General features: G+C 44.6%; 1 protein-coding gene across 1 annotated transcript in view; it reads left to right on the forward strand.

Moving 5' to 3' along the window:
* KLHL1 (kelch like family member 1) overlaps nucleotides 1-24,923 on the forward strand; it is a 1,778,891-nt gene that overhangs the window by 988,257 nt on the left and 765,711 nt on the right. The window contains exon 5 of the mRNA XM_069639396.1: nucleotides 21,221-21,433. Coding sequence (XP_069495497.1) covers nucleotides 21,221-21,433 — 213 coding nt within the window. The remainder of the gene's footprint in view (nucleotides 1-21,220; nucleotides 21,434-24,923) is intronic.

Consider the following 24,923-nt stretch of genomic DNA (forward strand, 5'->3'; position numbering starts at 1 on the left):
CAGGAAGAAACTCAAGAAAAACACACTGGGCTCCAACTCCGGTCTACCCATCGCTGACACCTACGTTAGTGCTTCCGCCAAAGAGACTCTCACCAACATCCTCTTTTTCGTTCCTTCTCCTTACCTATTGGCTCTTCACATGGTCGCACTGCTCTCCTTATTCTTCCTCACATATTAATGGTGGCACCGGCTGGGAAGTCTTTCTTGCCTTATTCTCCACCACAGGGTCATCATAAATGTCTATCAAAATTGTACCATCCTGGTACAAGGGCCTCAACCCAACCTCTTACTTTTTGATAGGCTTATCAACTTTCCACTTTTCTCCTCATGTTCTCCCTTGCAACCTGTTTGTATGGCTGCCTGGGCTCCCTTGACAGCTATGCCCATGTTGGATAAATTGCCTCCTTCTAACCTCAATGCCTGCTCTCAGAACTGCTCCATTGATGCTTGCAATGGTACAAGCTCTTTTGCCGGCTCACATGGCTCTGACAGCCTTATCAGCCTCCACCTCGTTGGTGTCCTTGCCAACTGCAACTGTATCTGGGGCTCCCGTGCCCCCTGTGGCCCCTCCTACACTGGCTCCCTTGCCTTCTACTACTGTCCTGGCTCCCTGTTAGGGAGAATTCTCATAAACGTGCTAATTCCCTTCACCTTAGAGACCCCCAGCAACTTTGCTGGATTTTGAGGACTTGATTGTTTTACCTGGAAAGAGTGTGAGCCTTTTTTTCCCACTCTATCATGTATTTTGATGTGTGTTTTACATTTGTGTTCTTTGACTTTGGAGTTTTAAGATAACTCCATAGGCATATTTTCATGTGTTTTACACAGCACCCTCAGTGCAGTGACACGGGGATGTCTTTTTAGACTTCTCAAAGGTTTAAATACCTTCTCTGGGATAACCTACTGTTTCCCAGAGAATGTAAAGTGTAATTGACTTTACTAGTCTTTCCAAATTATTAGACCCAGCACACACCATCTTACAATGGAGTGCTGGAGGGGTTACCTAGTATCCCCTGTGTCTAAATACTCATGTAGCAGTCAAATGCTACCCTTTCCTAATAAAAAGGTTGATGGTTTTACAACAAACTATTTTTCCCGACCACGAACACCGGTAGCTAAAAATCACGGGAGCCATGTTTTTCAAGATGGCGCCTTAAGCCCCTTTATTTAAATGGGTCCCGGTCTTCTTTTTTGCCGTTTCTTTTTTGAAAGGTACTTTTAGCATTTGTCTCTGCGCGCCAAACCAGGTTTGCCTTGGGCAGGCTTCAGGGCTGAAGACCGCCTCTGGAGTCTGAGTGTCTGGGGTGGGCAGGAAGTGAGGGAGATGCCCGAATCTCTGTGCTTAGTCTCCTAGGAGACCCAAATGTACTCTGGCATGATTGGCTGGCTGACTGTCCGGCAAGCACAGCTACCCTGCTGGGTGAGTGACTGAAAGGCTGGAATGAATGGGAGAAAACTGATTAAAAGGTGATTCTCCAGGACTTGAAGGCAGAGTCGACCGCTGGAATTAAATAACCGAAGACAAGCTGGAGGAGGTTGGCTGCTTCAACTCCTGGACCATTGGTTTACCCAGTGAAGCACTGCTGCAGGTCCAAATTGCCAAGCTCCATTCGACAGAGAATCTCATTCAAGGACGGCTTCTTCCTTTGAGTTGGTGTGACCAACCAACTCATAAAACACCTGGATACCATTCTCAACGCTGGTTCGGATCAACAAGGGAGAGGGACACCAGTTTGTGTTCTTGAATCTACAGCTACTGGAAATGAAGTGACTCCATCTTGTTTGCTTTCTTCAACGATCCTGTCCATTGCAGGAGTCCTCCGACGTCCTCCCTCTTGTCCCCACAACTGAGGCTCAGGAACAGTGAGAATCTCATTCAAGGACGGCTTCTTCCTTTGAGTTGGTGTGACCAACCAACTCATAAAACACCTGGATACCATTCTCAACGCTGGTTCGGATCAACAAGGGAGAGGGACACCAGTTTGTGTTCTTGAATCTACAGCTACTGGAAATGAAGTGACTCCATCTTGTTTGCTTTCTTCAACGATCCTGTCCATTGCAGGAGTCCTCCGACGTCCTCCCTCTTGTCCCCACAACTGAGGCTCAGGAACAGTGAGAACTGCAGGAGCTGCCAGGAACCATGACTTCAGCTGCATTTGTTTCTTCATATAAAAGGTACTGTGCCAACCTGATTGAGAGAACGCCACACTCACACTGAATGTTTGTGAAACTTTTCTAACTGGCAGGCCTAATCAGCTTGTGACCCGATATATGATTCTTTTTCGTCTAAGCTATTTCTAAGAACTTTCGCCAAGACTTTGCCCTTTGATACCAGAACTGCTCTTTCCTATCCAGAACACTAGCCCATTGATCTTGGCCTGGCCTATTGACTTGAATTGAACTGGTGAAATGAAACTATTTGCACTGTCCAAAAAGTATATATGATCTATATTACTTACCTTGTGCCTTTTTCTCCTTTCTAAGTACTGAACCTCCATTTGGCTACTATTTCAGGGGAGCTCAAACTGTCTCAAAACCTTATAATTTTAAATTGAAGTGTATTGGTTTATAATATTAAGTTGCCTTCTTCTAGTGAAATGTTTTCTAAATTATTGTGTAATAAATTAATAGTTTTTCTTTACCAAGAAACCATGAGTATACGTGTTTACTTGAAACACTGTGATTGAAAGTCCTCTGTGTAACTACTTGTGCTGCTCACATTCACTCTTGAGATAAGCCTGGCTGTTCAGCTCGCTACCAAAAACTGTGTGGTACAGACCTATATCAAAGGTTGCTTTGGCTAAACCTGTAGTCCTAATTGTGTGTAGTGGTCCTAGAAGGTACTGCCTGCAATTCAGCCTATCACTCTCTTGCCCACACTCCCCTCATCGACATCCTTGGCAGCCTGGGCGCCACTGCCCCTTCCTATCTCTGTTTCTCAGGCACTCTTGCTCCTGATTAGGGAACCACTATCCCCTGTACCCCCTGTAAATCCTTTAAAAAAAGCAATCTGCTCCACATTGTCGTGTTTAACTCTCGCTCTGCTGTCAAGCACTCCTCTGATATCTGCCACCTCCTTTAATTCCTGGATCTCATTGTCATAGCCCTTAATGAGCCATAGTTCAAGGACAGCTCTGTTGCAGGTTTTGACACACCTATCTATGAAGGCTACAGGACCCTCTATGTGCCCAGGCCTAACAGGCCAGGAAGGGGAGTAGCCCTGATATGTCCTGAGTGGATTCCTGTTTCCATCCTTCCCACTCAAGTCTTCTCTTCTTTTGAATGTCTGGTCTACAGGCTCTCTCTCTCCCCTGTCTCCTTCCTCAGTCTGGCCACCTTCTATCGGCTGCCAGGTCAGACCACCCTCTTTCTCTCTGAATGGGCTGACCTAGCCTCTTCTCTCCTTTTCTCCTCCTCCCAACTCCTCTTTCTGGCGGATCTTAACATCCATCTTGATTCTCTTGACACCTCAGTTCCCTTCCGCAACCTATGCAAATCTCTTTCTCTCTCCATTCTACCTTCTGGCCCGACGCACACCTCTGGCCACACTCGAGATGCTTTTATCTCCACAGACTTCCCTCTCTCTATCCCTCTCATTACTTATTTTCCTGGACAGATCATTCTCTTCTCTCTTCCAACGTGAAGCTCTCTTCTCTGCTAGCACTCCTTTCACTACCTCCTGCCTTCAAGGTCATCCGACCTATGAAAGGACTGACCGCCGCTGCCTTTGTCTCCACCTACTCTCCTCCTTCTACTACTGTGACTGACTCTCACCCTGACACAGCCCTCTCAAACTTTTACCTCTCCATCTCCAACACTCTTGACATTCTTGCCCCTGTCATGAGGGTCCATCTGCAGCATTCCAAAAGATGCAACTCTTGGTACGACTCCGAGCTGGCTGCTCTTAAACGAAAGTGCAGAGCAGTAGAACGGAGATGGGGATCTTCAGGTGCATCACCTGACAAACTGGCCTGCTGCCTTCTTCAAAAGCAATGTAGACTCGGCATCCGATCCAAGTAAAGAGTCTATATTCAAGCCCGCATCTCAGTGGCATTTAACAACATGGCAGAACTCTTCAAAGTCTGCAAGGAACTGGCCAATCCTACTACAGCCTCAACCTCTACTGCACCCACTCAGACCCTTTACTCTGCCCTGGATGCCCATTTCACTGCCAAAACACAGCACATCCTGTCCTCTGTCTTTGGCCCTCCTCGGCCACCCCCCTCTTCTCCCCTCCCTCTCCCCTGTCACACCTGAGGAGGTCTCTCGGCAAGTCAGGTCCATGGAAGTCTGGTCCAAACAGGTTGACCCTTGCCCTCCTAAAACCATCAAGGACAACATTGATTGTCTTGCTCCAGCCTTGGTCAACCTCTGAAACCTCTCTTTCACCACTGATGTTTCCCTTACTTCTCTCAAGCACTTTCTTGTGCACCCTGTGCTCAAAAAACCTCTGCTGACCCTTCTATCCTGGCAAACTATTGCCCAAACTCTATCACTCCTTTCCTGGGAAAGCTCCTGGAGAAATTAACCATCTCTCACCTTACCCTCCATACTGAATCTGTTGCTTGTCTCCATGACCATCAGTCTGGCTTTAGAGCATCCCGAGGCACGGAAACTGCTCTTCTGAACACCTGTGAAAACATGCTCTCAAATCTTGACTCTAACTTTCCTTCTGTCCTCATTCTTCTTGATCTCTCTTCTGCCTTTGACACTGTAAACCACAACATCCTGATATCCCATCTCCATGATACCCTGGGCATAATAGATCTGGCCCTGGTGTGGCTTGCCTCCTATCTCTCTGACCGTCCTTCCCAGGTGGAACTTGGGTCCTTTCTCTACTCTATCACTCTCTGTACTTGTGGCATCCCCTAGGGGTCTAATCCCTGCAGTTCTTCATGTATACATGGCCCTCTCGCCCATTTCATCTCTACCTTCACCTCTAGCTTTTTGGGATATGCGTATGACACACAGCTCTCCTTCCGGCTACCCTCTTCCTCTTCCTCCTCCTCGCTCGTTCCTGACTCTCTGTCCACAATTCAGTCTTGGTGTGCTGTTAACGATCTTTGCCTCAATTCCAGTAAGACAGAGATCATCCTCATTGGCACCCCTTCTCTCGCTTTCCCAATTTCCCACTGGCCGGCTGCCCATGGCCCTGCGCCTACACAGGATAGTGAGGCAAAGAAACTTCATTTTTGACTCCCCTCTCTCCTTCTCTTCTTACATCTCAGACATCTCTAAAAAGTCCCACTACCAGCTGCACCCCCTCTGAGGTATTCTGACTTTTCACCTTCCCTCAAAGGCTCACCATCTCCAGAGCCTTTGCTCTCTCCAGGCTGCACTACTGCAACAGCCTCTTTCTCAATCTGCCTACTTCTACTCTTTGTCCACTACAACTCATCCAGAACAGAGCAGCAAGACTTATCCTTGGCCTCAAGCCCATGGACCGCATCTTTGCAGCACTGATATCCCTCCACTGGCTCCCTGTGACTGCTAGGATCAAGTTCAAGATCCTCTGCATAGTACACAATGCTTTCTGGGGCCCGCACTATCTACAACACTCTCTTCCCAAATACCCACCTTCTAGAGCCCTCCACTCGACCTCCTCCAACTCTCTGGGGTACAGCAATGACATCATGGTGGGACAGAGAAACAAATGTATTTTGTTTTTAACCTGCAAAGGAAAAAACCTTGACCGTGCAGCTTCATTTCATTGTTTTCTCATCCCTATGATGGGAACATCATGCCCACGGATCGACGCTCTAGGTAAGCACTTGATGGCCTTCATTCATTTTTTACAGAGCAGTGTGCTGTTTCCAACATAGCCACTGCAGTGGCATCGAGACCACAGATTCCTTCTCTGAAGAAAAACCTGCCTCTGCAGATGGTGGATTGGCTGACGCCATTGTGATCAGTTCCTGCTACGGGAGTCGACACGCGATGCCGGCCCCCTCAAAGGGCCCCCTTTAAGGGTGCTACACAAACTCTGTCAAGGCCTGTCTGGGGCGTGTAGGGCGCTTCTGATTTAAATCATCACCTGCCCACCTTCGACTATGATGAGTAAACCCCTCGGCAACTACAGGATGCTATCCAGGCAACCCCATCTGATGCCACCTGATTGCAGCACCAACTACTGATATGGAGATAAGGGGATTAACACCCTCGGTTCAGCTGCGGCCTGCCACTCATATGTGTTAAGCGCCGCGCAGACATAATTGTAATTTTAATTGTTTATTTATAACACGCTTGCTACCCAGAGGTTTCTTAGTGCAGACCCGGTTATCAAACCTGTGTTGCTCCACATCGTGTTGCTTCCAAGGCTACATGTTGCCCCTTGAGCTATCCTCATCCATGTAGCCATTACACTACCTGTTGCATTTTGGATAATTAAGTTAATTGGCTAGCGCCACGGACAGCATAGATGGTCTGGCACCATTACCTTTACTATTGTGGGCGACCGATTCTTATCAGGTCCTAACCGCCAACTCCAGCAGCATGCGTGTCTTACACATCTCAGTAGTACCTCCATTACATGCATAACCAACAGGCACTGATCTTCAGTTTAGCTTTCTGTCTCGTGCACAATTTTTGACTTACCACTGTAGCCCCCTACATCATGTGGTGTGTTGGATTCACCACTATTTTAACATGACATCTCACCTACCTTACCTGCATACCTGATGTAGCCCCCTTGACCATGAGTTAAGGCTTCCAAATGTGTGCACCCAACCTAATGTTGCATTCTACCAATGTGTATCTGCATATTGATGTAGCCTCCATGACCATTAGGGGAGGCTTTCCAATGTATGCACCCATCCTAATGTTGCATTTTATCTACGTGAACCTGCATATTGATGTAGCCCTCAGACCATAAGGTGAGTCATTTCAATGCTGCATTTAATCTACTTGTACCTGCATTCTTGATGTAGCCCCCTGAACCATGATGTGAGGCATTTTAATGCTTAATTTTACCTATTTGCACCTGCAAACTTAATGTAACCCCCTGTCCCCTCTACTTCTTGTTACTGCACTTGCACAATCCGAATGACTCAAGGCCTAGTAGGACCGCTATTTCCCCCAATTGGGCACCCATTCCACTGTTTTCTTCTTTTGCCAGCCTTGCACTGTGTTGTACCTGTTCGCTTTCACTTAATGTAACCTCCTCACCCTCTCCACTCTACTTCTTGTTTCTGCACTTTCATGATCTGAATGACTCAAGGTGTAGTAGGAGCATTTTTGTTTTTGTCCCTGTGCCCCCAGGCCCCTTGTCTTGATACGCCTTGAAACACCATTTGCTGTGTAGGCATATTATACATACCCAATAAATAAACATTATTTATTTTATTTTATTTGCTTTGGGGTGGCACAGTTCTACACCTGTCTCCTTGAAAATGACTTTGAATGATGGGGCACTCTTCATCTGCCATATTGGCTTCCTAACCTCTCTTCTTCTCATTCTCATCGTCTTGCTCTTCCCTCCTACACCCACTACTAGAATTCTCTCTCAATCTCCTCCACTCCAGATGTGGCTTCTCTCGTTCTCTCCTCCACTGACATAATCACTTCTATCCTATCCTCCTCTTCTTTAGATGTTCATCCTTTCTCAACCTCATCCAGTCTTATCATGTATTTCTCTCCCACTCTTTGCCTCGCTCGTCTCTCTTCCTCTTCCTCTCCACTCCAATTCTTTCTTCCAAGGTCTTTCCAATCTCCTGCTCCCACAATCTCTTCTCATACAGCCCTTTATCTTTCTATCAGTTTGTAATAGTTGCTTCCACATCCTGATCACGCACTTTGAATCTATCTGTATCCCCTCCTCGCAACTCCAAATCTATACCTCCTTCCAACTCATCTACCAGGCACTAACACTCTCAAGAAGTGCAATGCGTTGCCTCTTCATATGAGGGCAGGTCTGCCCCTGGTGCCTGCAAATTATGAACCATGCTCAGCTGTACACATTTAGAGGGTGAGCATGAGGATTGGTTCTCCAGATTTAAATCCTGCACCCAATTCTTCTGAACAGTTGTGTTCAAAATCATGGACCAAGGTTTTACTAACATCTTGATTCCCACATTGCCATTTGTTCAGCTGTTACAAGATCCCCTTGCAGTGGCTGATACTCTGCTGCCATATTTCTCCTCTTTGCTGACAAGCACCTGTTCTGTCCTTTCGTGGAACTGAGCAGTGCATTTGGTAATTATCCTTTGATCATGGCACCTGTTAAAGAGTTATTTAATGTTCAGATGTTTTGGGCTGAAGGGGCCCATTTCTCGTCCTTTATTGTGGTTCGTGCAAGTCCTTCTTTGCACACATCTCCACAAACAAGTTGGCAAAGTAAAACTTGTAAATTCCATTGTCCAAGCAGGGCTGGATGTCATTGATGCCTTTTAGGGATTTTTGATTCACAGGTCTTGGATAGAAATGTAGGTCCTGAAAGGTTTGGCAATGGGACAGAAGCTGGTAGAGTTCCTGAATAACATGTGATAGAGATGGACTGGGGAACCTGTATTATCATGTTCTTACTGCTTTTGAGGCCTACTTCAGTGAGCAGGTGGTGGAGCCTGGGCCTCATAGTTTCCCTATTTGCATCTTCCATGTTTAAACACAGGACCTGCTCACATACATCATAGCTGTGTTATAGTTACAGTGACAGTTTTCCTACAGCCTTTACTTTATGGTAGTCCTGGATTTCATTTATTTCATATCTCTTGGAACCCACATTTGTAAATGTTTAATGGCTGATGCATTTCTCATGCGTATCTGCTGTGGAGTGTCATTGAACACTTAGGACAGCTTGGTATATCCTCTCACCGGTAGGAAAAGTCAAAATGTATTTTCCAGTTTGCCTAATTTCTTCTCATGTATGCTTCCTCAATAGATATTCCTGGCTGATGCCACTGAACTGACCCAATCCAAGAATGTTCCTTCTAGGCTTCTCTATCAGAACGCATGCCCTTCTGCTGGGCTGTTCTGATTGCTCCTGTTCAACAATTTGGAAAATGAGACGTTACTTGAAAGTTCAATTTTGGTAGAACAAAATGCACTTAACCAAGTGTGGCGATCAACACTGCCCTCTTTTCTGGACCAACCCCATTATGCACATGTATGTACCCTGGTTTCCGCTGTCATAATATGTTTGCTTTTTTCAGGTGTTTGAACCTGGTAACATGATACAGCACTCACTGAATACAAAAAACATGTTTTTTTCCTTTTAAAAAGGTACCCTGTAACAGCAGTGGTTTCATCCTACCCCATTGAACAGCACCTTTTTTACAGTTCAGTGTGTCTTTTAAAAATATAATTCAATAATCTACCTTCTAGCACTTAGGGCCCGATTCATGGAATTATCTATGTGGAAAATTGGGTACTTGTGCGTGCAACTGCACACAAATTCGCATTTTTCTATTCATGAAATAGAATGCGCAGCACCTTTCCAGGACTTGCACGAGCTGTCGAGGGCATTGCGCGAGACTCCATGAAGAGCATGTGTGTTGCTTGCGCTGAGGGCTGGGAAGGGGCGGAACACCAAAAATGGGGAACAACTTGTGAAAAAATGGGCTTTCCGAGGGACGGCCTGCAGGTCTCGGCTGAGAAATGGCCAAGAAAGTCCTATTTACAATCCGCTACCCAAAGGCAGTCATAAGTAAACTAGTGTGCATGATTTGCAGAGCGCCGGTGGGGTTGCATGTTGGTTTTCAGGGTGCATGTACTCAATCGGTGTCCCTATGTGACTTAGGGGTGTGCATAAGCAGTGTAGGGGGGTGCAGGAACGTTTTACGGGGGTTCGCACATTTTTTTCCTGAGTTATTGCTGAATTATGATTTTGTATACGCATCGTGCCCGATACAATTATAGGGGACCCCATGCATAATCATATTATCATAATAGCATTAATTTGCAGTCTAAAAATGTTTTTACAATTGGTTACCAAACAACTTTGTAAGCATTATATTTGAAATGGCTGCTTCTGTTTTGACTATTTCTACTATGCAAACTATAGAATGTTTATATTTATGACAGCTATACCCATGTTGGACGTAATAAACGTTGTTGTAAATTGTTAATTCTATAATCCTGGACTCACAGTCCCCTTACATACATTCACTTAACACATGCCTGGGGAACATCAGAGCCAAGGTTTGAAATTCCTAGCCCTAATAATGGGTAATTTACACAGAGTTAAACACATGTTAAAGGTTAGTGGTCTGATACATGACCCTTTCCCTGTGTAAAATCACAGACTTGTGTAGTCCAAATGATACATTTTCTTAGCAAAAGCAGTAGCTCAGTATTGAGAAGCACTTTGATATTCCAAGGGTCATTCTTTTCGATGTGAATACCTTGTTTGGTTCTCGGTATTCATCAATCTGCAATTTCTGAATTAGCGAAACCAAGATGGCGGCCGCAGCCTGATTTACTTCCGGTTTCCTCAGAGGAGTTTTAAATCAACAGTGTTACAGGGCAGTCGCCCCGGACACTTTAGATACAGTGAGCAGCTAGGGATGGCAGGTAAGTGCACCATTTGATGGGGTTGGACCTGACCTGTCGTTGTACCCCACTGTTTTCACTGTAGTATTATAGGGCACTTTTTAATATATAATTTCCCCCGCACCCTTCTTTCCACTTGGGTTTTTCATGTTTTGGATCCAGTTAATCGGTGCACTTGCGAGTTAGAAGATTCATGCCAGACAGGTAGGTCCAAGTTAGAGGTTGTGCCAATAGTTAACCCTCAAATAACCAGTGAGTCGTACTGAATGTAGTTTATTGCTCCTGTTGTCTATTTTCAGTGTACTGTATTACTTTCGAATGAAGGGGTCGTATAGAATTCAGCTCAGGTAGGTGGCCATGATCAATGATCATGCCTTTCCGGTATAAGCCACACTTAAACAATTTCACTTCACTTGTAATTTATCGAATAGTACCCCAATCTAATCAATTATTCAACTTCTCAGCAGTTTTCACTGGCTATTGCATGAACGAGCATGTTGTATGATGTACTTTGCTCTGGTGTTAGCTAATATGGTCAAATTCCTTGTTAATTGGCTTTGGAGATCACAGGGAAACAAATTTAAATCAGCTCCTATGGTGGAGGCCCACCCCCCATATCAGTTGTCTTTAGTAAAGCAGACCTTAATATTCAAATTAAATTTGATCAAAGACTATTTGCGTTCGTACTATGTGCCATTTGTTCTTTTATTTCCCCATTATGGAATTTTGGTGATTTTGGAAACCTTGTTGACATCACCTTTTGAATGGCAAAATTGTTTCATTGTGTTTTAATAATGGATTTATTTGTTAATTGTTCTTACACCTTTTTGCCCTGATTTTTGCTTTCGGTACACTTCATTATATTCATTGTGCATATTAACCTGTTTGTGATAATCTATATATCTTTACCAGCCCAGAAGAAGACTGTGTGGTCGAAACACGTGTTGGCTATCTTGGCTATCTTCAATTGTATTAAATACTTTACAAAAATCAATGACTGTGTATCCAGAGTGTGGTTGTGAAAAAGCTTTGCACTCAATTAATTGTCAGTTACCCTGGGCATACAGTCCAAATCTTCACCACCGCCCGCAGCATCTCCACTAGAGTTACTACCAAGTGCTATCCTTTACCTAGAGGTTTATTTGCTCCATCCAATATATAAATTTGACAAGCACTCCGTGGTTCCAGCTTTATACCACACAATGATTCTGTTATTCTCAAAGGAGGTGTCCGAGTTGCAAGATCAGGATAGACGGCTTCCAGGTCAAGGTAATTGTGGACAGCTGTTCTCCCTAAACGATACTTTCAGAAAACAGATGTGAGAAATTGAGAGATGCACGTTTGTGTGGCGTGCTCAAGAGATTTAACATCACAGACCTAGGAGGTTTTGAAGGTTTGAGAATCACTATGAAGGGGATGTTCTAATCCGTGGTGGAGTACAAAGGAAGACTGGCTGTGGTTAATGTATATGTTGCAAGGAAAGGTGTGAAAGTCTTAGACTGGCAGAACCAAGCAGCTTTGGGTATCAGGTTGGACCCCAGCAGTGAAGAGCCAGTTTTGTTTGTACATGATGCTGCCACCAAAGAGAAGCGTTTTCCAGATGTGTTCACCAGCAAAGTGGGATGTTTGCATGGATTTGCTCATAAGATTGTTTTGATGTCAGATGCTAAGGTGTTCACCAGCAAAGTGGGGTGTTTGCATGGATTTGCTCATAAGATTGTTTTGAAGTCACATGCTAAAGCGGTTGCTCACAAATTAAGGCATATTCCTCTCTCCATTAGAGGAGAGGTAGAGACGGAACTTGAAAGACTTCTTAATGGAGGAATTATAAAAAGCCTGGAGGCAGCGGAATGGGTCAGTCTTAATGTAGTAGTGAGGAAGAAGAATGAAAAGATCAGAATGTGTGTAGTCCTTAGGGAGGTCAAAAAGAACATCCCTGTGGACAAGTTTCCATTGCCGGTGATCATGCAGATGTTAAGCAAAGTGGGAGAGTCAGCTGTGTTTACTAGTCTAAACTTGTCAGCACTGTAGCACCAGATTCCTTTGACAAAGGAGTGTCAGAGTTTAAGGACATTTATCGCACCTTTTGGCTTGTTCTGCTTCCGTAGAATGCCATTTGGACTCGCGTCTGCTGCGGCAGTATTTCAGAGGTTAATGGGCAGAGTACTTAAGGGGACTCAAGGTAGGTTAGTGTACCAGGATGATATTTTGATATATGGGAGAACTGCATTGGAACATGATAAGAGATTGTTTGAAGTATTAAGTAGGCTCAGAGATAGAGGGTTGACAATAGAGTTGAGCAAATGTCACTTCAGGGTGGAGGAATTGGAGTATCTGGGACACGTAGTGAGTGGGAAGGGGTATCGATCTATCCCTGGTTCCTAAGAACAAAGATGAAGTAAGGGTATTTTTAGGTCTTGTTGAATTTTACTACAAGTTTGTTAAGAATGTTGCTGTTGCATCAGAGCCCATTCACAAACTTTTGAGGAAGGGTGTGGAATTTTTAGGGGAGGAGGCGTGTCAAAGAGCTTTGGAGACAATACAAAATGAGATTTGTCATGCACAGAATCTGGAATGTTCAAAATGGAGATTAAGTGCATGATTACAGTGGATGCAAGTGTGAAGGGATTAGGAGTGGTTCTTTCTCAAAGTGTTGGGAGAGAGGCAAGCACAATTTGCCATGCATCTAGAGCTGTTACAGAATGCAAGAGTAGATATTCGGTGATAGGGAGAGAGAAACTGACATGTGTGTGTGGAATCGTACACTTCAGGAATTATGTGTGGGGCAAAAATGTTAGTGAGAACAGACCAAAAGACATTGGGGGAGGTGTTTTCAGTCAAAGGAATGATGAGGGCCACATGTAGGATTGCCAGGTTGTGCTTGAGAGTACAAGAATATAATTTTAAAGTTGAATATGTACCTGGTGTTATGAACAGGATAGCTGATTTTATTTCTATGGTGCCTTTAGAAGGAACAGACAAGTTAGAGATTGTTCAGGATGAAGACGGACTTATTGTGGCATTCCTTGAGGAGGTTTTTGGGGAGAATTATGTGGTGATTAAAAAGGGGAGTGGAAGAATGGTTTGGCGGAGGACCGTGTGTTGGGAAGGGGAATGCTGTGGATGTAACAAAACTGGCCATACAAAAAAGAATTTTCAGATGATTTGAAGGCGTATTGGGAAATTAGGAACCAGTTGACTTTGGAAGATGAGGTGTTGTTGAGGGGAGGGGTTTTGGGGGTACCTATGTGTTTTAGAGAAAACCTTGTCAACAAAGCTCATGAAGGGCATTCGGGTGCAATGTGTACTAAGAGGAAGTTGAGGGAGAGGTATTGGTGGAATGTGATGGTGGAGACAGTGATTAGGGAGAGTGGTGCATGTTATAACTGTGATAAGGCTTTGAAGACTCACCGACAAGAATTGTTGTTACTGCAGTTGCCTGAAGGAGCGTGGTCACGTGTGTCCATTGGCATTCTGGGTCCATATGAAATGCATGGGAAGGAGTATAGGTTTTTGATTGTTGTGGTCGATCATTTTTCAAGGTGGCCAGAGGTGAAGTTGTTCAAAGCTATTTCTAGTGGTGAGATAATACATTTTCTGGAACAAGTATTCAGGAGAGAAGGCTTCCCTGTGGAAATGCAGAGTGATAATGGTACCCAATTTAAAAGTGCAGAGAGAAAAGAGTATGTCAGGAAGAGGGGTTTTAAATGGAAGCTCACATCTTTGTATAGGCCCCAGTCTATTGGTGTGGTTGAGTGATTCAACTGGGTGTTGGTGGAAGTGATAGAACAGGCAGTGAGGAATGGAATGGAGGTGAAAGAGCCGGTTTGGAGGTTCTTGTGGAATGTGAGAATGTCTCCCAATGGGGTCACTTAAGTGTCACTGTTTAGGATTATGAGAAGTAGAGAGGCCAGCACAGATCTTAATCCTGCGTGGGTGAACACAATGACTAAAGGTGGTGATGTGGTAGGGAGCATCCTGGAAAAGGTACAGTTTAGCACCAGTTTGAGGGAAAGGATGGGTGAGGCAAAGAGGAGAAACAAGAGTTACTATGATGTCAAATTGGGTTGAAGGACTAAGGCAGGTGTGGAGGTGACGGTCGGGTCATGGGTGCGTCTGAAGCAGGATGTGCATACGGCTAAAGGAAGGTCGAAGTTTTCTGAGCCAGGTAAAGTTCTTGAGTGTTGGGAAATGCTGTCAGGATGGATGATTGGTCCATTTGGAACATGAAACGGGTGGTGGCAGTGAATGGTGTGGATAATGGGGTTGTGCTTTGGGGAAAGTGTGTGGAGTTGGAGTATGTGTTAGGGGACAATAGTGGGGTAGGAGTTGGTGTGAACAGTGGTGGAGAGGGATCTGCTGCTGTGAGGGTTGGCAGGGATTTTGTCAGTGGAAGTGCAGCGAGTAGGAGAAGAGAACTGGTGTGGATGAAGGACTATATTATGTGATTCTGGTTAGGTATTCAGATGTTTTGTTTTGAGTTTAAGTATGAGTTATGTGTTTCTAGTAACTTAGTGAATTAAGGATAGTAAGAACATAAATGTCATGTATCACTCAATGTTTTCTGCTCAAATATGTATTATAAATTGTCATGTTCAAGTAATTTGGGTTAAGATGTGGGGTATTCAGGGCATGTGGGGCTCTGGGAGGATATGTATTCTTAGTGTTTTGTACTTCTTCAGTTTGTGTTTATAGTTTCCAGTTCCACCTCTCTTGTATGTGTTTTAGTTTGCAGTTACTTTCTTGTTTCTTCATTGTTTATCATGTTTTCCTCTTTTTTCCATTTCAATCATTTTGGGGGAGGTTGTGTACTAGCTGCTACACGTTCTATTGGAATGTTGGGTTGTCACTATGGAATGTGGAATGTTAGGGGGTTGTCAGTTGGTGGAGAGGGTTGATACAACCACTCAACTCCTCTTTCTTGGTGACTTCAACATCCACCTGGATGCCACCTATCCCCCCACTGGACTCTTTTGTGACCTATGCGACTCTCTCTCACTCTCTATTCTCCCTTCCGGGCCCTCTCATTCCACAGGGCACACGCTTGATGCTCTGATCTCTTCTGACCTTCCCCTCTCTGTCCCTCTCTCCACTGCTCTCTCCTGGAGTGATCACTTTCTCCTATCCTCCCACCTCACCCTCCCTACCCCACAGGCAAAGCCACCCTCATCACGGCCACCCACCTTTTCGGTCATCTGACCCATGAAGCGCATGTCAGTTGCGGCTTTCGCTGCCACCTTCTCGCCCCCCCTCCCCCTTCGGCTGACTCCCACCCTAACACAGCCCTCTCCATGCTCCACTCTGCTATATCTGACACTCTTGATGTCCTTGCCCCCGTCATGAGAATCCACCTGAAGCCCAAAGCCAAATGTAACTCCTGGTATGACTCGGATCTCGTCACCCTAAAACGCAAGTGCAGGGTGGCTGAGAGGAAATGGCGTGCTTTGTGTTCATCCTCTGACAAAATGGCCTGCCGCCTGCTCCAAAGGCAATACCGTCTCTCCGTTCTCTGCGGCATCTAACAACGCGGCCGAACTCTTTAATATCTGCAAGGAGCTTGCCAACCCTGCTGCAGTCTCTACCTCTCCTGTCCCCTCCCAGGCCCTCTGCACTGCACTGGCCTCTCACTTCATCTCTAAAACTCAGGACATCCTGTCCTCACTCTCCTCCTATCACCTCCATCCCTCTCTTCCCGGCTCTTCCTCTGGCCCTTCTGCAGCCACCCCTCCTCCCTCCTTCTCTGCCTTTCCCCTTTTTTCTGCTGACGAGGTTTCCAGGCAAGTCTGATCTATGAAAGTCTTGTCTAAACAGGTTCACCCTTGTTCCTCCAAAACTATCAAGGACCACATTGACACCCTCGCTCCTGCCCTGGCTGACTTTTGCAACCACTCCTTCGCCTCTGGAGTCTTCCCATCCCCCCTCAAGCACTCCCTTGTGCACCCTCTTCTTAAGAAACCCTCTTCCGACCCCTCCTGCCCGTCTAACTATCGCCCAATCTCCATCACTCCCTTCCTGGGCAAGCTCCTGGAGAAACTGGCCATCTCCCAGCTTAACCTCTATGCTGAATCTGTTGGTAGTCTTCACGACCATCAATCTGGCTTCAGAGCTGCCAGAAGCACGGAAACTGCTCTCCTGAACATCCGTGAGGACCTGCTCTTGAACCTCGACTCCAACACTCCGTGTGTTCTCATTCTGCTCGATCTCTCTTCTGCCTTTGACACTGTCAGCCATGCCATCCTGCTCAACCATCTCTGTTATAACCTGGGTATCATTGGTCAGGCTCTGGCGTGGCTGACCTCTTTCCTTTCCAATCGACCCTCCCAGGTCCAACTGGGGTCCTTCCTCTCTGACATCTTTTTCTCCACCTGTGGTGTCCCCGAGGGATCTAATCTCTCTCCCTGGCTATTCAACCAGTATCTGGCACTCCTTGCCCACCGCATTGCCGCTCTCTGCCCCAACTTTCAGTGATATGCGGACGATACTCAACTCATTTTCAGGCTACCCTCGGCCTCCCCCTCTCCTTCCCTCATCTCTGACTGTCTGTCTGCTATTCAGGAATGGTGTGCCGCCAATGACCTCTGCCTTAATGCCAGTAAGACTGAGATTCTACTCATCGGCACACCCACTCCCTCCTTCCCTGCAGCTCTCTGGACAGCCTCTCTTGGCCCTCTTCCTGCTCCTACCTGCAAGGCAAAAAACCTCAGGGTCATCTTCGACTCCACACTCTCCTTCTCTCCTCATATATCTGACGTCTCTAAGAAGTCACACTACCAGCTGCACCTCCTCAGAGGTATTCTTCCCTTCCTCTCCTTCCCCCAGAAGCTCACTGTCTCCCGAGCCCTGGTTCTCTCGAAGCTGGACTACTGTAACAGCCTCTATCTTAATCTGCCTGCTTCCACTCTCCGCCCTCTGCAACTCATCCAGAACCGAACTGCGAGACTTGTCCTTGGCCTCAAGCCCAGGGACCGTATCTCTCCAGGATTGAAATCTCTACACTGGCTCCCAGTGGCTGCCAGGATTAAGTTCAAAACCCTCTGCATTGTCCACAAGGCCTTCTGGGGTCTGGGGCCTAAATACTTTCAACTCTCTCTTCCTAAATATCTTCCTTCCCGAGCCCTCCGCTCATCCGTCTCCAACTCCCTCAGGGTTAGCCGCTTCTCGAAGCAACGAGCTGGGGGTAGATCTCTCTCCGCGGCAGGGGGCTCCCTCTGGAACAGCCTTCCTGCCTCCCTGAAACTTGAGGAGAACCATCTCTGGTTCCGGAAGCACCTCAAAACCTTCCTCTTTGCCTCTTCTTTCTCTCTCCCTCTCCCCTGCTAAATCCTTTACTGAAACTGCACTGAATCTGCAACTGGGCCACTCTCACCGACCTCGGTCCTGGGCCCAGCCACTCTCCACTTGCACTGCCTCCCTGGCAACCTCTGCACTGCGGTTTGTCTCTGTATCCCTACAGTCCCCCCTTCCCAGCACTTGTCTGCACTTACTTTGCACTTGCCACCAGCTGGCCCTATTTATTTATTTTATTCTACTTACTTGTACTGCACTTCCCCCCTCCCCTTTTCCCTTGCACTTTTCCCTCCCCCTACCCCTGCACTTGCGCGATCCGAATGACACCTGGCCTAGTAGGATCGTTGTCTGTCTTCCCCTTGTTTCCCCCCTCCCTGCCTCGTCGCGCCTTGAAACACTTGTGTATAGGCGCGTTACAAATGCCATATCATATCATATCATACCATACTTGGAGGCTGTGCTGCAGGGTTTTCCTTCCAAGAAACATACCTTTAACCTTGATTCGAGAGTGGTGCGCCTGCTTCACAGTCTAAGCTGTGAATAGTGAATCCAAGGAAAATGTTAGAATCCCACAACACATCACCAAGTAATCCACTAGGAAACGAAGCAGCAAATATATAAACAAGCTTTGTCTCTATAAAGCTGGGCAGAAATGGACATAGAAAATGGCATAGTATAGCAGTCCCACAAATTTGGCCCATGAGCACAGACGGAATGAGACGTATAAAGAAAAGTCAGTATGATGCATTATTAAGTTACATTAACAAAGTACTTCGTAAAGGTTCCTCCTCTGGCATCGGAGAGCCAGAGGAGGAACCATTTGAGACTCAGCCAACCAACATGGTATAACCATCACATCTAACTCACCCTGTGACTCTCTCGTTTAGGCTCTTAGGTGGCATGGACCACCTTCAGTGTTGACACTTGAGCCATGAACTGGGCATACATGTGGCCTGGAAAAAGCCTAATGTACAAATCACATGTTTTTTTTTTAGCTAATATGTGCATGGCAACCAAGCAGTTCACTGCCCATCTCCTTTAACATGTCTGAAAATGGTCTGTCAGCTTGCATCATTGCTGCGTCTTTGCACTATCCATGGCTCTTGGCCATACAGAGAAGCACAGCCTCAGGCACAATGCCTTTATAAGGTCCTAAAACATTAATGTGACTTGCAATAGTCTTATGCTGTAGGTGCATTGTATCTTCCGTAGTATATAGGAGTTCATTGGCTGTGGCTCATGCTGTGAAGAATGTCTCGCAGTGGTGGACAGTACAAATAATTTTTCACGTTTGTAGGTGTTCTGTTTTGTAAAATGGCTTCACTTTTTCTTTGTTATTACTGTAGACATATATACACGGGATCAAATATTTACAGCCGTAATGTCAAGGCTACTGAAACACTAACTCCAGCTTTGTCACTTATAAACATGTCAATGTGTTCGTTATTTGTAGTACTGGAACAAATTTTACCATTGGCTAGATACAAGTATTATTTATACATTTGTAGCAGCGCACTTAACCCATGTCCAGGCGTTAGTTACAGAAGATGAAAGGTTACGCATATAGAACAATAGATAGTAGGAGGTTGGGTCTGTTGATGCAACAGGTGAGTCTTTAGTTGTATCCAGAACAAGGTATAGGAAGGCTCAGCTCTCAAGGCCAGGTGGAGGGAGTTTCAAAGCGTGGCAGAGGAGACAGGGAAGCTGGAGCCAGCAGCTTTAGCCCGTTTGAACGTTGAAATGGCTAGGGGATTGGCATAGGCTATACATGTGGGCCTGCAGGCAGGTGGCTGGGAGAGTCTCTGGGCCTGGTTGCGAGGCAGCAGTGGGTGAAGGTGAGAATTTTGAACTTAATGTGCTCTCTGACTGGAATCCAGAGTGCTTCTTTCCTTGCTGCAGAGATGTGCTTATGTTTGTTCAGGCCCAAAGCAGCGTTCAGGGCGTTATTAATGGAACTTCATCTATTACAAATCAAAGGTACCTATGAGCCCTATTGAATTTGAACTTGTGACTCGATTGCGTCATTTACATCACTCATAGATGTCAGTTATCCGTCATTAACTCACTGAGCTATCTGATGACGATAAGACAGGTCACAGTTCACTCTTTCAGTCAGCACAAGACAACTTATTTATGTATTTATTATAAAAGAAATCAGGAGAAAGTACATTTCTTGGTTCCATGTCATTGTTTTATTTTTATAGGTCGCCTAACAAAAAGACTGATTTTGTTCTGTCAATTTTAGGTGCCTACAAACATCGAAAAACTGACATTACTTCGCCTCACACACTTTCTTGTGGGATTTATTCTAATTAAGGGGTTTCACCCTCCAAATCCCCCTCCCTCAGGCCCAGCGTCCTCCCTCGCCACCCAAGACTCCCCCGGCCCAAAGCACACACAAACACAAAACACACACACAAACCCGCAACACACAAATACTTACCCGTTCTCCTCTGATGGCGCATCCGGGTCCTGGCTTGCCTGTCATCCCCTGCATGCACTCCTGTGCTTCACAGCTGCTGACAGTTCCATTTAGAAAGACCCCTCTGCGCGGTCACAGAACGTTTTTATTTTGTTCGCCTTTTTTAAAAAGGTCTTTTGACCAAATACTCATTTCTCACTCTTGCCTGTGCTAGGGTGCTTCTCATGGTTTGTCCCTTCACCAGAAGTGTGTTCATGTCTACTGTGAAGAAAGATAAGATAAGGTTACTTTCTTTCAGGCCTTTCTTATTTCAACTGTAGGCATACAAATTTGAGATAATGATACAATTGCAAGTGTGTCAGGAGTGGGCTATCTGTACCTGGATGCCTACAGCTAACATGCCCATTGCTCACATCATGCCCTGCCCCGGCAGAGCGTTTTGGCTTAGTGAAATGGATATTAGTTGTGTGTGATGCTCGCCCAACATTTTTTTTTATAAACAAATAATATTGTAGATGGATGGATTTGGTTGAAAACATGTTAGGCGTTTAGTGGGAAATCAGTAACACTGTATGTGAACAGTATGGTGATCCCTTACAAATACTGTACGTGGTTTTTCCTGATAAGTAATACATGAACCTGCCATGTTAGACCGTTTTGTATTATTATATTCAATACATGTGTTTACTGTTTCTATTTAGTATACATAGATGTTGTTTTACTAGTTTGTGGTTTCTGTCTGTTCAGAGATGTTGTTTTTACCCGACTGTCATTTAAAGTTGACAGGTGTATGGATAGAGATAGAGAGAAAGAGAGAGAGCGAGATTGAAAAAAAAACTCAATTTTTACATCACCATGAAGGGATTATTAGAATTGACATTAAAATGATATTCCATATATCTTTACTTTCAAACTGTAAACAGGCCCTCCAGAACAGCAGAACAATGAAAGGTCACTGGCATGTGGATGTTTTGTACAATTGTGATGAAGAAAGTTAGCTGGAATAAACTTTCATTCTCTCCCCAGGAAAACATAATGGAGGTCATACAGAATCAGGAGTTCTTACTACTCCCAGCAGAGGAGCTTCACAGCCTGCTGGCCAGTGATGATGTTAATGTCCCCGATGAAGAGACGATCTTTCACGCTTTAATGATCTGGGTGAAGTATGACCTGCAAAGGCGCTGCGGTGACCTAAGTCTGCTTCTCGCCTATATCAGACTACCACTGCTTCCTCCACAGGTACTGCGAATTATATGTATTTTTTATTGGTCGAGTGTTGGCCCTCGTATGACAGCACTAAAATAGCGAGTGCTCATGTTAAAATATGCAATAAAGTCTAGGCCATTTTAATAAAAGTGAATGGCAAATATGACCACACATTTTTACTGTCTTCGTTATTAAGTTCCGCTCTAGTTTTCATTATGCTCTTGTGTCTATAATTTAAAGGCTAATATTTTGATAGCAGTTTAATGAAAGTCTTTTTTTTAGAACAGTTCAGTTTTATATTTGGTCTGACAGTTCCAGTACCTAATAGAAATTCAGACCTTTCTGGAAATCGGTGATTTTCTTTAATATTTGATGTGTTTACTTAGGGTTTTTAGTGTGTTGATTGCATTTATGGAAATCCGTGTCCAGTATTCACCCGGGATGGCCTCTTCTTTATCCAAGACACTAGATGGTATTTGGCAAGTAACCCGCTCCATGCAATCCGAGTTTTGCAATTGTGTATACATAGAGCAGCAAGGGCCTTGTGTTGATCAACCATGCACATTTTAGTGATCTCGGTAATGTAGGCGCTTTGCCAACTTTACTTATGTCTGCATACTGGGGCCTGCAGGGACAAGGTGCGGTGGAGTTAGTTTATGAAACACTCATGCACTTGCTATTTTGCATATGGATTTATTTCACAATAGGCTATATGTAATTGTTTTATTTTATCTAATGTTAGCATTGATGCATACCATTCGTCATTTGAAAGTGACAAACAACTCACCCAATGTGTTAAACACGCGATAATTGGCAACCTCATTCCCTTACAACAATTTCTCCACGATCGAATCTGGAGGCACTTGGCACATGTCTTCATCATTAAAGAAGAATCACGGTATCCAAGAAAGCAATATGGAGTCTGTGTTTGCTTGACCAAGCGCAGGGCTAAAACATGTGGTCTTCGGCGTCCAAAACAAAAGGCACTTTGTTCTTAACAGGGCACAGAGCCAAACATGTGCTGTTTACATTCCCAATTGACATTTCTCTACGGATAGTCATGGCACAGAATCCACAATCTGGATGCCGAGCACCCCCTTATCACGTGCATCCGTTCATTCTTTTATATGATTAGAATGCATAGTTTCGGTGAAGATGAATGGCATGCAGTGCTTTATTGAAGGGGCCTCCATGCGTTATAGTCAATGAGCAGCATTTGCATATCAAATGAGATGGATTACAAAATCATAGCCTTGACTGAACATACTGGCAATCAAATATTGGCAAACTCAACAGAATGAAAATAAGAAAAGTAATGTGCAGCAATTAACAGGCAATACACACGTTTACTCTGGTGTTTAGAGGTTCTGGCTCATGAATATTTGGTAGATGAAGGCCCTTATTCACAGTGTTTTCCAGTGGGGTTTTGCTTTTATAAAACCCTCCTGCGGATTAGGCCCTTATTGGCAAATTGTGAATTACTCAGCAACCGAGGCAAGTAACATTGGGCAAAACTTGGTATGGTTTACATACGAATTATAAGAGGATGTCACCAAAGCAATTACTGAAAATGTAGCAGCAAACGGTGAATGTCTGTGTGCATGAAGACAGTAATATAGGATCCATTTCAAATAACACCAATCTTTGTTGATGTGTAGGTTTGTAATTTCATGTTGTATATGCAAAGCCGCTGGCTAAAAGTATATTACTAATAAATAAATAAATAAATAAATAACACCAATTACATTTTTATCACTGTTTTTAGAAAAGAAATGCCATGCTCTCTAAAGTTGGTCGGCTGGTGTGGATTTAGCCCAATTTAATTGCATGTTAATTAGCTGTAACTAATAGTAAATTCACTGTATTTCATTAAGACGTAGCCACAAAATTCATTTGTACACAACTTCATTGTCAAGTCATATTTGCAGATGAAACTAAGGGATCATTAAGATGGGATTTAACAGTAGATTTAAGCAACAAACAACTGCACTACGGGCCATTGGTTATTGACAACTGTCAAAGTCAACAGTGATGTATGTCAAATTGAGTCCTGTATGTACAGTAACCATGGACCAATTAAAGCTGCGGCCATATTTAGGTATGAAGCAGTGAGCCAGATACCTAACTAGCGAGGTGGCGTGCAGCGAATGTTGTTTGCTTGGCCTGCAAGCAGGGGCCCATTAATCAGTTTGCATGCTAAGTCTGGGTCTCAACATGGCACAAGAGCATCCAGCTGCTAATTTAGCATGACCATTGGCTTTTGCTGCCTGAGAACTGGAAACAAATAATCACGTGGGCGCTAGTTGCTGAGTCAAATTCCATGAAATGTGATGGAAAGATCTGCATGAGTGGGTGGACTATCATGTGGGTTGGTCGACTGGAATTGTACAAGTCCCAAATGATGCCGTAAAACTATGCCATCCAAGGTCAGAGGACGTACCTTTAGGAGTTTCTTAGTTAATGTAGCCAACTAAATGTATCTGGTTGGCAAAATATTTGAGATTTATTGTGGCAAAATCTGAAGAAAAAAAACAGAGGTTTCTGTGACTTAGGTCCATAATTTTGGGACTGACAATCAATGCTGCTTTCCTAAATCATGTATGCATCACTCTATGGAAATAAACCTTTTCACTATACCTGGCTCCCATTTGGATTATTTGGTGAAAAGCTGCAGGATTCAACATTTTGTACTCTCACATCTCAGATATCTGATCACCAACTGAGACCATAATAGAAATTGCAGACTGCTACCCTTTGAACCCTATCAAACCTATTGAAAAACCTATAGAGGGATCGTGGAGGAGAGCTGCTGTGTAGCCTGGGATTTCTTCGTGTACTGCCCAAAAGCATACATAATGTGTTAAAGACAGCACTGGAAGATGCATGCACAGCTAAAGGGGTGATACAAAGGGATAATTAAAGGTAATTATTTGAAGCAAACACAATGCAGATAATACAATAGTTATAACAATAATTAGAACCATGTTTTAGGTGACAATTGGGTACTGCAGGTGGAGCCATCAGGGAAATGGAGACGAGGACGGAAGCCACATTTCCAGAAATAACTATGGTAATGTCTTAGAATGAACAGGTTAAGAGAAAACAGGGGTCACCAGTGTAAGGTGACAGATAAATGCAAGCACACACTTAATAAAACCAAACCGAGGGCAAACAGATCAATACAAATGGATGTGTGGATATCAATCTTAAGAGCCAGGACGACCAAATAGTAGTATAACTGTCTAATGGACCAGTGGAGCAATTGAGCTCTATGGCAAAAGGGATAGGCAATGGCAATTTTCAGTAGATGGGACATGCAATATAATAAAACATTTCCATTTAAGGAGCATCTTACACGCTAATGTCTCCTGCATAAAGCCTCAGGAAAGTGAACCTTGCTTAGAGATCAAAGAGAATCAGAGAGTCAGGATTGGGACGTTAAGAAGAATCAGATGTGAAATTAAGGTATACAGTAGACAAAGTACACAAACATCAGAAAGGGCAGAGTGAGGGAGGGAAGCAT

Source organism: Ambystoma mexicanum, chromosome 7q (assembly GCF_040938575.1).
Source record: "Ambystoma mexicanum isolate Mex_15411 chromosome 7q, UKY_AmexF1_1, whole genome shotgun sequence".
In the NCBI taxonomy this organism is placed as follows: Eukaryota; Metazoa; Chordata; class Amphibia; order Caudata; family Ambystomatidae; genus Ambystoma; species Ambystoma mexicanum.